Source organism: Lycium barbarum, chromosome 3, assembly GCF_019175385.1.
Source record: "Lycium barbarum isolate Lr01 chromosome 3, ASM1917538v2, whole genome shotgun sequence".
Lineage (NCBI taxonomy): Eukaryota > Viridiplantae > Streptophyta > Magnoliopsida > Solanales > Solanaceae > Lycium > Lycium barbarum.
Window position 1 is genome coordinate 118,090,451 of NC_083339.1, and position 14,672 is coordinate 118,105,122.

Consider the following 14,672-nt stretch of genomic DNA (forward strand, 5'->3'; position numbering starts at 1 on the left):
ACTTGTCTTGTCTATGAAACCTCTAACATGAGTCTGAAAAACACGTAACATACTTGCTGGGACAAGGCCCCCAGCATACCTTTAGATGCAAAACTAGATAAAGAAAGATAATGCCTAAACCCCGAATGAGATGGGGCTCACCAATAAGCTAGTACGTGCAGATCCTAATGAGCAGAGGCGTCATCCTGTAAATCCGTACCTGCATCGTGAAATGCAGGCCCCCGGGAAATAAAAGGGGACGTCGGCACATTGAATGTACTGGTATGTAAAGCAACTGAAAGAAATAACATGGGACATGGAATAACATGATAAGAACTGAAACTGAAAACCTGGATATGAACATGAGCATGAGCATGGGTACATATATATATATATATATGATATAAGCAAAACATGATAAGTAGGGAGAGCATTTCATAAACCGACATGTGATATCACCACGTGGGTACGTGGAGTCTGGTACCTCGCCGGACCAGCAGAGCCCTCATACCTTGCCAGGGTATAAGGTGGTAACGTGCCTGATGGATCCATTCAGTGTAAAATTAAGGTATCGTCCTAACTGGGCAGAGCGATCCTTGTCCTATGGTGGCTACGTAGTTTCAGGCTATCTGATCCTTCTCGGTAATTGGTGCAACTCCCAAAAACATGAACATAATATAATTGGCTAAGAAACCCATGATTTTCGTAAATTAACTTGTACTTGTCTTGTAATCATGATTTCACGAAATAACTTGTAAACATGGTTTCATGAAATAACTTGTATTTAGCATGTATGTATCTTGAGTCATGGCATGAAGATAGTTATATAATACAATTGCATGAAAAATTGTAGACATGTAAGATATTCATGAAATAAGCATTTTTATTTAAAAACATGCATGCAAGAACCCATGGAATACAAGATATGGGTTTTCATGGATTACGGACGGATTCTCAATAATCATAAAGAAATATTAAGAACTCAATGATGGAATTATAATAATTCACACATAATATAATCATGGACATGGACCTAGGGTTATCATGAGCATGGTATAGAAACCCTAGTTTTAGTAGAGAATCATAATTTATGGATTATGAGGCGTGGGGAAGAACAATGATGTTCCCACACGTAGATAGTAACTCTACATACCTGGTAATGCTGCAAACTTGAATTAAAGACTTTAACTTTGAAGAAGATTTCCAAAATCTTGAATCTTGAACCTTGAGATGGGTTTTCTTGAAAACCCTAGGTTAGGAATGATGATTCTTTTTTAGATTACAAGGATATATATTAGAATAGACTTGGAATGATTAGAATAGGCTTACCTTAGTGTTCTTGATGATGGGAGAGAATAGAAGGTCGTTCTAGGGCTTGGGGGTATGAAGAATGAAGTGAAAAAGCCTAAAAACGAAGTTTTAAAATTGTTGTCGGACGCATTTTATGCCCTATTTTACGGCCCATAAAGGTTTTAAAGACCGTATATCCCACCATAAATAAATTACAGTGATTTGGGATTTTTGGACCAATTTTACGGCCTAAATATACGGCCCATATAATCTTCACGGCCCGTATATTCTACCGTAAATCGGCATAACACTGTTTTAGTAAAACGGGCATAACTTTTTGTACAGATGTCTGTTTGACATCCATAATACACTGTTGGAAAGGTATTTCAAAGATCTACAACTTTCAAGAAGGAAATGTTCCCAACTTCCTTACAAATTGTTCCGTATACTCATTTTAATTGATACATGGCGCAAACTCACTTCAAAACACGCTCCGTAGGGTAGCTTCCGATTTTCCTTTGCTCAAGGACTCTTCTCATGTCTTGATTGGGTTTCAAACACCATTTATACACTACTCAAATTGGGTTCATTATACCCCTGTCTTATGAGTCAAATCTTAGCCCGAATGCACGAGGTGTTACATCATCCACCAAGCCTTGTCACATTCTTGTGACACTTCTTTAAAGTCTAGTTCAGTAGTGATATGAGAGACAATATCAGCAGGAAATAGTTGTTGTAGTTTCATAAGATTCTAGCCTCCATCTAGCATTAGCTCTTTAACATCCTCCACTATACCTCTCCTGGTTTCCCACCAAATTTCCTACTCAATTTTGTCTTGCTTCAAGCATCATTTTCTAATTCTGAGAACCACCCTTCCATTGTACATATTGAGGATACTGTTTCTTGTAGTACTTGATCCATATAAAATTGGACCAAAGTGTATTTGAAGTCCTGAATCTCCATCATAGCTTGCCTGCCAACGCTTTTGAGACATCAAAGATTGATCTAAATCCCAATCCCCCTTCATGCTTAGCATACACATTTTTAACCATGCTGCCCAATGCCTGCATCTCCCATCTTCCTTTTTACTCCAAAAGAATTTATTGAAAATTTTATGCACCTCTTTGATCACACATATAGGAGGTTTCAAAGCAGACAACAGGTGAATTGGTATGCTCTAAAGCACACTAGAAACCAACACTGCTTTTTCACCTGGTGATAATAATTTCCCTTTCCATGCATGCAGCTTGTCTCTCACCTTTTTAAGAAACTCTGAGTAGTCGGCCTTTCTTTTCCTGGCATGTGTAATTGGACAGCCAAGATATACAAAAAGAAAAGCTCCTTTAGTAAAACCAATGATACTTTCCACTTCGTGTACTACAGTATGTGCCACCTTATAGTACATACAGAAAGAACTCTTATTCTTATTGATCAACTGCCCATAAATGCTTTCATAATTCTGCGAAGTTTGCATAATCTGTTTCAAAGAATAACTATCTGTAGATGAAAAGATGATAGTATCATCTACATAAGCAAGATGATTCAACTGAGGGCTCCATTTTGGCATTCCAAAACCTTTGAATTCCTTATCATTAAACAATGCATTAAGAGATCTCGAGAGAACCCAACTTCCAGGATAAAAAGTGCAGGAGAAAGGGGATCACCTTGCTTGACCCCTCTAGAAGAATGGAAAAAACCATAAGCCTGACCATTGATGAGTACAGAATACCAGTAATTAGCAACCAACCTCCAAATCATATCAATATAGACTTCTGCAAAGCCCATCCTTCTTAACACCTTGGTTAAAAATAACCATGAAACTCTATCATAAGCCTTGGTCATGTCAAGTTTGATTACAACGTTAGCAGGTTTTCCCCTCAACCTGATATATGAAACAATCTCCTGTGTCAACAGCACATTCTCTATGATATTTCTACCTTTTAGAAATACAGACTGGTTTGTAGAAATAAGCTTTGGAAGTACAATCTCTAATTTATCATGAATAACCCTGGAAAGGACTTTGTTAATGAAGTTACTAAGACTAATAGGCCTCATGTCTGAAAATGTCTCCAGCTCATTCTTCTTTGGTAACAAGACTAGATTAGCATGTGTGATTGCCTTTGGAAGTGTATGGCCATCCCAAAAGGCTTTTACAACACTGTACACATCAGCACCAACAATCTCCCAACCAGAATGATAGAAAAACCCATTTAAACCATCTGGACCACTAGCACTATCACCTGATAACTCCAAAACTGCCTTCTTCACCTCCTCCAAAGTAGGGACTGCACTAAGCATTTAATTTTCGTCCTGAGAGACCAATAATGGAATATGATTAAACAAAGGTGAGTCAGTCTGATCAACTTCCTGTGCAAACTGTTTCTGATAAAAGGAAACTGCTTCTGCAGCAATATCATCCACATTTGTCAACCATGATCCATTTGCATTCTTAATCTTCTTTAGAAGAGTTTTCTTCCTTCTTCCCTTGACCAGACTATGAAAAAATCTGGTAATTCTATCCTCTTCTGCAAAATGATCAAAACCAGCTTTTTGTCTCCAAAATTCCTCCTCATAATGCAAGTACATCTTCAATTCAGCCTGGGATCTTTGCAATACCATTCTATTACCCTCTGATGGCATTTTTGTCACGACCCAACCCCGTGGGCCATGACTAGCGCCCGAACTGGACACCCGTATACGAACTTGTTACATATAATCAAACTGAATCTATGGACAATATGGAAACTTGCAAAAGAACTCCAACGGTTCATAACGCCATCATATATATATATTCAGATAAACTGTCTCATGAGGAGTTACAACTGATCAAATCATAAAACGATACGCAAGCCGACAAGGCTGCCACTACACATCAATATCATGTCATATGCAAGCCGACAAGGCTGCCACTACAGACAGACATCATATCATAGCACATCGTATAGACACAGCTGAACAGAACTTATACACAACCCACCCATATGTCTACAGACCTCTAAGAGTATCGATAGCGAAATATGACGGGACAGGGCCCCGCCGTACCCCTGAGTAAACATATACATATACATCATAAGATCTGAACCAAAAGTCTAGACTCCGGAACAACGGAGCTCTCCAAGACAGCTGAGTACAAGTCCTATGCTGAAGGGTCACCAAACCGACTATCTGTACCTGCGGGCATGAAACGCAGCCCCCCGGAGAAAGGGGGTCAGTACGGAATATGTACTGAGTATATAAAGCATGAAATACAGTAAAAAGGATCATAACTGAAATAGGAGTACAGGAGACAAGGATAACATCCAGAATACCAAAACACTTGCCTTTTGAAACATAAATCATGCATGTCAATATCATATATCATGCTCGGCCCATTATGGGACTCGGTGACATAATCATATCATCATAAATATATATATATATATAACGTGTCCCGGCCCTCTAGTGAGGGACTCGGTGAATAAAGTCATCCTTGGCGCCATAATCACATTACCATATCATCATATCATCACATCATCATATATATACATATAACGTGTCCCGGCCCTCTAGTGAGGGACTCGGTGAACAATGCAGTGAAACTGTGCACCAAAACATGTCCTGGCCCGGGACTCAGTGAAAGATATATTGAGGCATGCACGAGCAGAGTAGTGAGAAACCATATGCAAGTTAAAACACATCCGAGACTCTATAGAATAATCAAAACGAGCTATCATTTGAAAATAAAGGAAATAGTCATATCAAGTACCTTTCGAATATCACTATGGATTATATCAAAATAGAACTTTTGGAATCATATACACGTATCAAGACATAAAGAAATAGCTTCTGGGAGTCAAGAACATTAGCCATCCTACTGGCTCTAAGAATAGGAACTTCTTTGAAATCATACATATACGTCGTCTGTTTGTTTCATAAAGATCATGCCAAAAGAAAGAAAGGATAGCTTTACATACCATGTCGCTTCTCAAGTTAACCATAACTTAGGTCTCAGGCTTCACCAATCTACAAACAATACCAAATGTGCCAATAATCAAATTAGGATACTCTTTCAAACAAATCCTTAATTACTTAGAAATCTAACGATATTCGGGTAGCATCTTCCTTAAAAACTTAATAATCCTCATGATTCTAATTTATCCAAAATATCAATCACAATACCAATAACGATATCCACAAATTCATATCCCAATAGAATCAAATCCATTCTTAAATCACCTCCAAGACAGCCCAATATACACTCCTATACCGATACTTGTATACACTTCTTTATTTTCGTATATACATAGTATAACAACAAGCACAACCACAACAACTACAGCCAATTCCACGATATTCCAGTACACCAAACAATTTATAACAACCACCAAACAGTCCATACGATAACAATAACAATTTATCCGATTTCCCGCAATTAATTTCGTAGTTTCTGTCTCACAATTTAACTATGACCTGGACGAATTTAAATATATCTAATAGAGGAGAATTCTTACCTTATATTCCAAGAAATACTCTTCTTCAACCTTACTTCACTTCGAAGAAAGCCCGAATTCAACAACGCGATAAAACGGAATAATGAGATCGAAATGGTGAATAAAACCCGAATATAATGAGACTTTGATCTTCTTGAACTCTACAGGTTGTTGTATATAGGGAGTATTACATTGCTGCTACAGCTACGGATATCACCTTCAAAATAAACACAACAACGTTGCTGCCTATTATTTTATTTTTTCATTGTTGCCTCCATTCTCATTGCTTCCCCTTCCTTCTCGTTGAGAAGGGAATATATATAGATAGATATTTCCCTATGTCTTATACGTTGCTGCCATTTTTTATTTTTGGGAAATTTTCCCATATAAGAACAAAGATGAACATATGTAATCCTTACCTACTGGAAACGTGCAATGATATGTTCCATATATATGAAAGAATGCTAATATGTAAACATATAATAGTATGACTTATCCTCCTTTATAGTGGACTATGGGGTAATAACCTTTCATTCCACCTCAATTCCTACGGAGACACCTACATAAATTCAGAGTCCGGAACCAAAATAACCCCCAAAAAAAAGGGTATTAACCAAAATACTCCAAGAAAAAAAATTGGTACAAAAGTACCTTTAACGCATGATTTTCATGCGTTAAAGGACTTAATGCGGACGGAGCCGTTAAGTCCTTTAACACATGAAAATCATGCGTTAAAGGTGTCCCGTTTTTTGGCAAATTTCTCTCACCTTTAACGCATGATTTTCATGCGTTAAAGGTCTCCCTTTTTTAAAAAAAAAAAATCTTTCTTTCTTTTCTTTCTTTCTTTCTTCCTTTCTTTCACACTTTTTTACATACTTTAGACATAGATTAATCATGCTTCGAGACTCCAAAACTTGAATATTTTATATAGAACCCTATTTATTTTTGTGCGATTAATAAGGTAGGCTCAACACATCAAGGATACACAAAACTTCGGATTGTTGTTTTAGTGGTTGAAAAGTACTCGAAGTCCATTTTTGTTTGAAGACTTGTTGTCATTAGCTTTAAGTTATTTATGTTTTAGGGTTACACATTATTTTTATATTAATGCGTAACTTTATTTTTAGTGATTATAACTTTATTTTTATAATCAATTAACAAAATATCAATTCATGATCAATTATTTATGTGTATTTTTTATTTTATTTTTGCGTTATACCCTTCAACCCCCAACTAATTGGAGTCTGCAACTTAAATAACCCAAAAAGTGAATTTGGGTACCAAAATAACCCATTAAAAAACCTTTTGCGCACTAATTTATTTGTAAGTTGGTGAAATTTTAAATGGTCATAAATTTGTGCTCGGATGTCCATTTGATGCGATTTTTTTTATTTTGGGTATTTTTTCCAGATCAATGTCAATTTCAAGGTTCCAAATTCAATTTAAGAAAACAAGTTAGATAGCATTAGTGAACATACAAAATAATAAAAAGTGTCTACATTGTTACTTTAACCAACTAGGCATGATGGTAAAGCCTTTGGCTTTTGACTTTTTTTAATCTCATCCACCATGGATGGAAAAACAATTTCAGAAATAAATATATTAACAATGACATAATTAACAAATATTAACAATGCCATAATTAACAAATAATTAACGGAGATCCATGGAGGTGTCGTATTTATAAATACTAAATTATTCATTATTCTTGAAATTAACTAAAAAAAATCTCTAATTAGAACTTACTTAACTAGGATAAGTTATGGAGGATTTAATTAGTTATTTTGAATAATCCATGATATTGTATTGTCGATTATAATTTACTTAATTCATCTAGTTAAAGTAATAACGAACAAAATTTTATATTAACTAACTAATCCTTCATCAAAAAATTATGTTAACTAACTAATCCTTTTCGGAAATTCTGTTAATGATGTCCAATCTAAAACTAAGGATTTAGCTTATTGTTTGTTATTCAGGATTTAGTTTATCGTTCGTTATTCGGGATTTAGTTTATTATTCGTTATTCGGGATTTAGTTTATTGTTCGTTATTCGTTAATGGATTATTTTGGTACCCAAACCCACTTTTGAAGTTATTTAAGTTGCGGACTCCAATTAGTTGGGTGTTGAAGAGGACAACGCAAAAAAAAAAAAAAAAAAAACACAGAAATAATTGATTGTGAATTAATATTTTTTAATTGATTATGGATTATTAATTTGTTAATTTTTTATTTATTGTTAATTTATTTATTTGTGAAATTGTCAAAATAAAGTTACACATTAATATAAAAATAATGTATAACCCTAAAACATAAATAACTTAAAGCTAATGACAACAAGTCTTCAAACAAAAATGGACTTCGAGCACTTTTCAATCACTAAAACGACAATCCGAAGTTTTGTGTATCCTTGATGTGTTGAGCCTACCTTATTAATCGCACAAAAATAAATAGGGTTCTATATAAAATATTCAAGTTTTGGAGTCTCGAAGCATGATTATTCTATGTCTAAAGTATGTAAAAAAGTGTGAAAGAAAGAAAGAAAGAAAGAATTTTTTTTTTTAAAAAGGGAGACCTTTAACGCATGAAAATCATGCGTTAAAGGTGAGAGAAATTTGCCAAAAAAAGGGACACCTTTAACGCATGATTTTCATGCGTAAAAGGCCTTAACGGCTTCGTCCGCGTTAAGTCCTTTAACGCATGAAAATCATGCGTTAAAGGTACTTTTGTACCCATTTCTTTTCCTGAGGTATTTTGGTTCATACCTTTTTTTTTTTTTGGGTTATTTTGGTTCCGGACCCATAAATTCACAGTGCATGAGTCACCCCTTCCTTCTTTTAACCACCCCCTTGGATTTCCATTCCATGATTTACTAAACACTTGGTCAATTTTTCACTAAAAATCCAACATGTAACTAATTGTCCACATAATTAATTCCTTATCTCAATCCACTTAAATAGCAACCATTTTTAGTACACTTTATATACTCATTGCCATAATCATGTGACATAGCACTAGTCCATAGCCCCTTTTGGTACACACAAAATATTATTTTCAATCACCGTGGTCACACTTGTTAAGCCCTAAATTATTTTGGGACTTCATTCCTTGTATACACCGAGCTCTTGATTTTCATCCTTGGATATGATCGAATTCTCCGGGCTCGGGTAAATTTGTTCATGTTGGACGATTAAATGTTCTAGTCCAAAAATACGGGGTATTATAGCTTGGACCGTATTTCACTCAAATAAATGTTGAAACTCGACAAAACTTATTTTCTTCGATTGGTTTAACTTCAAATCCTTACGATACATGTGTACCATCACTTTAACCACCTATAGGCTTGGGGAAATAACCTCGTGTCCGTTACTAATATCATTTAACTCGCACACTTTCCAACGCATGAGAACACGGGATGTAACAATTTTTTCAAAAAGCTACTCTTTCCCCTTGACAATATCCTCTCTTATACTAAGTTGTTGAAATATATCACCAAAGGACTGCTTACTCCAATTTGATAAAGCGTTTTTTACTTGATCGAGGTGTGCGGGTGGCGTGGGATCCCTTCCCTCCTTAGTAGATTCGTTCCTGAAGGCAGACTTTTAGTTATGCCTTAAGGCAACGTCTGCCGCATAAGACAGACTTTAGTTATGCTTTAAAGCAAACTCTACCACATAAGACAGACTTTTTGCAAAGCGTTGCCTTGCGATTTTTTTTTTAACTGAGTGGGGATTCGAACGCAGAACCTCGAGGTATTTTCAGGCACTTTTTTAAGCGAATGACAAAAATTAAAGACCAGCAATTTGAGGGGCAAAAATTAAAGACCAATGCCTTTGAAGGGCAATCCGCGCAAAAAATTGTAGATTGTCACTTAACATGTTTTTTTTTTTAACCAAAGTCATTTAACTACGTTTTCTAACACAAAAGTCGCATAACTAACACGCTTTTTTTTATCAAAGTCACTTAACCATATTCTTTTAGTAGAAAAGTCACAAAATTTTGAACCTGGAGTAATAGTTTTTACTCTTTTTTGTATTTTTAATGTAATAAATATAAATCCAATTAAAAAATCGACCTGACTAAAAACTCATATGCAGATATTAAAATACTAAAAGAATGAATAAATTTAAAATAATTTATCGCAAGATTATTACTGCCGACGCAAATTGTAATAACTATTGCAACAGAACGGTGATGAACCAATGCCATTATGCCTAACAAAATTATCCATCATTCTTGTAGATATCAGCTTCCACCCAATCCTACGTAAATACTCCTCACCCTGCTTCCCCCAACCCCCCCCCCCCCCCCCCCCCCCCTCCCCCAAAAAAAAAATATCTCACTCTCCTTTGTCCTCTAATGTAACCACTTCAAGAATACCAACAAAAGCTCTCATTGCTTTGAACACATAAAAGCATCACCTCTCCCTTTCATAGAAACTCATTTTTTTTGTACTTGCATTATCATAACTAAAGCAGTTCATAGTGAAGCAAACATGTCTGTCTCAAGTTTTGCAGCTCCAATTACTGGTGGATCAACCTATGTTGGTTTAAAATCCAACAGCTCCAAGCTTTTTCCTGCTAAAGATAGTACAATCACTTGGGGTCAAAAAACTATTTCCAATGGGTCTAAAACTTATTGCATGAAGGTAAAATAATTGTTTTTATCTCTTCATAGAAACTATGGTTTTGGTTCTTGAACTTTTGGTCTTTGTTTTTGCTTATTTTTGATTTACTTCTTGCTCTGCAAACTTAAAGCAATTCACTTTCGACTTTCTATTAGTTTTGGATCTAAGCTAGATACATGAACAGCGTAAAAAAAGGTTCTATATCATCAGTGTAATCTAAAATGTTATAGCAAGCTTAAGTTACCTGCAACGGCCAACAAAATAATAATTACACTTTATGATTTCTAACCGTTTTTAGCATTGATATCATTATTATTTTTAAGGACAAAGGTGCAAATATACCCTAAACTTTGCGATTTAGAGCAGCCATACCGTTTTTAGGAACATATAATTGGAAATTTAACCGTGGTCATTTCATTTTATATTATGAGTCAAATGGATTGTGGGTTGCGAGTTTATGAGTTAATGAAGTGAAATCGGATAATTAAAATGAAAATTCAGGGTGAATGTGGCTGCTATTTTAAGTAGAGGGGGTAAATTCGGCCTTTTCATTAGTGATATCATGTTCAATTAACCCCCCCCCCCCCCCAAAGTTCCTCTTTATTTGCGATAAAACGAAGGAATTGTAGAATGATAATAAAAGATTGGTAGAAAAGATCTGAAGTGATAACGTAGAATGATAAATGCCAAATGAATTGTTTTCCTTTAATAATTACTTTGATTGATGGAAGACTGAAAATGCTCTTGATTTGGAAATGGAATCTTAAATATGTCAAGTGTCGTGATGGAGATTAATTAACACCACTGTAACTCCAGTATGTTAAGCACTAAATTACAGTTTAAAAAATAGGTTCGAATAAATTTTTCTTGTTTTTTAAGTGTTCACTTATTTTTGGGTGTTGGGAATGAACAGACTTGGAATCCGATCGACAATAAGAAGTTTGAGACACTGTCATATCTGCCACCTCAATCAGAAGACTCTATTGCAAAGGAGGTTGAATACATGATCAAAAAGGGTTGGATTCCTTGCCTTGAATTTGATCAGGTAGGATCATTTACATGAAAACAGAAAATTCAGTTCTGTACTTCTAGTTTTCTACAGATTTTTTCTCAAATTTTATAAAAAGAAATTGCGCATATTAAGAGAATTATATACATCAATAATCATATAAATTACCATAACTTATAAACACGTTTATTAAGGGTATGTATGGTACCAGAAAATATTTTTTAATTTTTCCATGTTTGATTGGTCAATATATTAAGGATTAACAGGTATGGCTTAAGTACTGATGCCCAAATCAGGTATATGTGCACTTGTTGTCACCTACCGGCTCTTGAAAAATGAACGTTTTTAGAGATGAATGGTTTGGTTAACATGCCGATTATGTGAAAAATATACGCATGAATTAGTAATGATTCATTGGAGAGTAAGGTTAACTGTTTGACTAGAATTTTCAATGGGGTTAGGCCTCGAGAATTTTCTTCAAACCTTATATTTTTCATACATATTTTTAAGATTATTTATCTCACTTATTATGAATTGTTGCACTATTTTCCTTGTACTTACCTTCTAGGTTAATTGATAGTACGAATTTATACAATCAGTATATTAAAATTAAAATCATCTTTATATAATAACTCACTAGTGTTTGCTTTGTGTACGCGATAGGTGGGATATGTGCATAGGGAAAATAGCAGCATGCCAGGGTACTATGATGGGAGGTACTGGACACTCTGGAAGTTGCCCATGTTTGGCTGCAATGACTCTTCTCAAGTTCTCAATGAAATCCAAGAATGCAAGAAAGCTTACCCAAATGCTTTTATTCGTTGTTTAGCATTTGACAATGTTAAACGGACGCAGTGCATGGCCTTTCTCATTCAAAAACCTGCAGCATAAAGTTGCTATCTATGGCCTTAATTTGCTGCCTTTTAATTGTTGTCTTACTTTTTGGTTCGGAAAAAACTGAGCTTCGCCCTTGAGGGTGCGGGTGCGAGATTTGAACTCAGGACCTAAAAGTTTATGGTTGAAGTTGTATTTTTTAGTTTTGGAAAACAAGGGAATGGCAAAATGCCATTTACTACAAGGTGGTAAATGGTCATAGCTGTTGAAGGTACCTTACAATTTTCGAGTAAATTTTAAAAACAAGACTGTGTTGAAAGAAATTTTTAAGATTTCCATGATGGTGGTGTTTGCCTTATTGTTAAATCTGTTGAAAGGGCAATATGTTCATAAAGGGTACTTGGAACACTGAAACATAAATGGGGAGAAATAATATGCAAAATGAAAGATGCTATAAGAGACTCCAGCAATTTTAAAAAATATTAGAGCTAATCAAATTCCTCGTCAATCAAACTCGTTTCGTGATGCTATTGCAAGGCAAAAGAGTAAACGTTAGCCTTATGCAGAAATGATAGGTATCTAACTCAAAGTCAAAAACTACAATTACATAATATTGCTCAATAAGGACTCTTTAACAGTGTGGGGGAATGATAAAGATTTCTCTACCCTTAAACGGAAGTTTGGTGAGCCATGAAATGACCTCTTTGTTAGGGAACACTAAAACCTCATAGTGGGCTTTCTTCGACGCAAATCCAAATTAGTCGGGTCAAAGACAGGGGGCTATAAACCCCCACCCAAACAACAACAATATTAAACAATAGTTGGAAGACATATCAAATTTCCCTAGCGAAAAAAGAAGAGTGAACTACCCTATTACTCCTTTAAATGTGTTAGTCCCTGCATTCCGCAGATGCTGCATGTAAGATGAAAAGGCATGGCTGGAGAACACTTTATTGCGATGGTTGAACAACTTTATTGCCCTAGCACTAGAGATAACTACCCTAAGGCCTGTAGTTCTTCCTTCTGGCTTGATTATGAGGACATGTTTTATTCATTAGCATTCGAGGAACAAAACGCCCAAAACAAAATGAGAAGTTGGTGCACGGCATTATAACAAGTTTTCACAAAACTGGTTAGTGCTGCTTTAATCAGAAATTTTGACTTGCAGCACTTAATTCACTTGCTAATACATAGGGATCTAGTAGCTCAATCGGTTACCTGAACTTTCACCTTATTGGTGAGAATTCAAATCCCACGTTGTAATCCCCTCCCTCATTTCCCCTTCCCCTGCCCCTTATGTAAAATAAATAAATAACAAAAAACTCTTGCTATCACGTCGAACAATGTTTGCACATTTTCACCTTTTTTTGAACGATAATGAAGCAACCCTCAGAAGAAATCAAGGTTTGGTTTCTAGAGGGACACTATCTTTAGAGATACTGTAAATTTTAATTAAGTGTCGTATTTACTTGGCTTTCTATCACTAAGGCCTCCGGAGAAAGGTATTTCAAAGATCTACAACTTTCAAGAAGGAAGTTTTCGCAATATATCGTTGGAAAGGTATTTCAAAGATCTACAACTTTCAAGACGGAAATTTTCCCAAATTCCTTATAGATTTTTCCGTATACTCATTTTAATTGAGACATGGCGCAAACTCACTTCAAAACACGCTCCGTAGGGTAGCTTCCGATTTTCCTTTGCTCAAGGACTCTTCTCATGTCTTGATTGGGTTTCAAACACCATTTATACACTACTCAAATTGGGTTCATTATACCCCCATCTTATGAGTCAAATCTTAGCCCGAATGCACGAGGTGTTACATCATCCACCAAGCCTTGTCACATTCTTGTGACACTTCTTTAAAGTCTAGTTCAGTAGTGATATGAGAGACAATATTAGCAGGAAATAGTTGTTGTAGTTTCATAAGATTCTAGCCTCCATCTAGCATTATCTCTTTAACATCCTCCACTATACCTCTGCTGGTTTCCCACCAAATTTCCTACTCAATTTTGTCTTGCTTCAAGCATCATTTTCTAATTCTGAGAACCACCCTTCCATTGTACATATTGAGGATATTGTTTCTTGTAGTACTTGATCCATATAAAATTGGACCAAAGTGTATTTGAAGTCCTGAATCTCCATCATAGCTTGCCTGCCAACGCTTTTGAGACATCAAAGATTGATCTAAATCCCAATACCCCTTCATGCTTAGCATACACATTTTTAACCATGTTGCCCAATGCCTGCATCTCCCATCTTCCTTTTTACCCCAAAAGAATTTTTTGAAAATTTTATGCACCTCTTTGATCACACATATAAGAGGTTTCAAAGCAGACAACTGGTGAATTGGTATGCTCTAAAGCACACTAGAAACCAACACTGCTTTTTCACCTGGTGATAATAATTTCCCTTTCTGTTACACCTCAGAAAAAAAATTGAGTCCATGAAATAATTCTGCGGGTGA

At 35.5% G+C, this 14,672-nt stretch overlaps 1 protein-coding gene across 1 annotated transcript; it reads left to right on the forward strand.

Annotated features, from left to right (window-relative positions):
- Positions 1-10,090: 10,090 nt before the first annotated feature.
- Positions 10,091-12,482, forward strand: LOC132631998 (ribulose bisphosphate carboxylase small subunit, chloroplastic 3-like). The gene is made up of 3 exons (XM_060347776.1): positions 10,091-10,386; positions 11,279-11,410; positions 12,038-12,482. The coding sequence occupies exons 1-3, from the start codon at positions 10,234-10,236 to the stop codon at positions 12,263-12,265; spliced, it is 513 nt and encodes a 170-aa protein (XP_060203759.1). The 5' UTR covers positions 10,091-10,233; the 3' UTR covers positions 12,266-12,482.
- Positions 12,483-14,672: the final 2,190 nt, after the last annotated feature.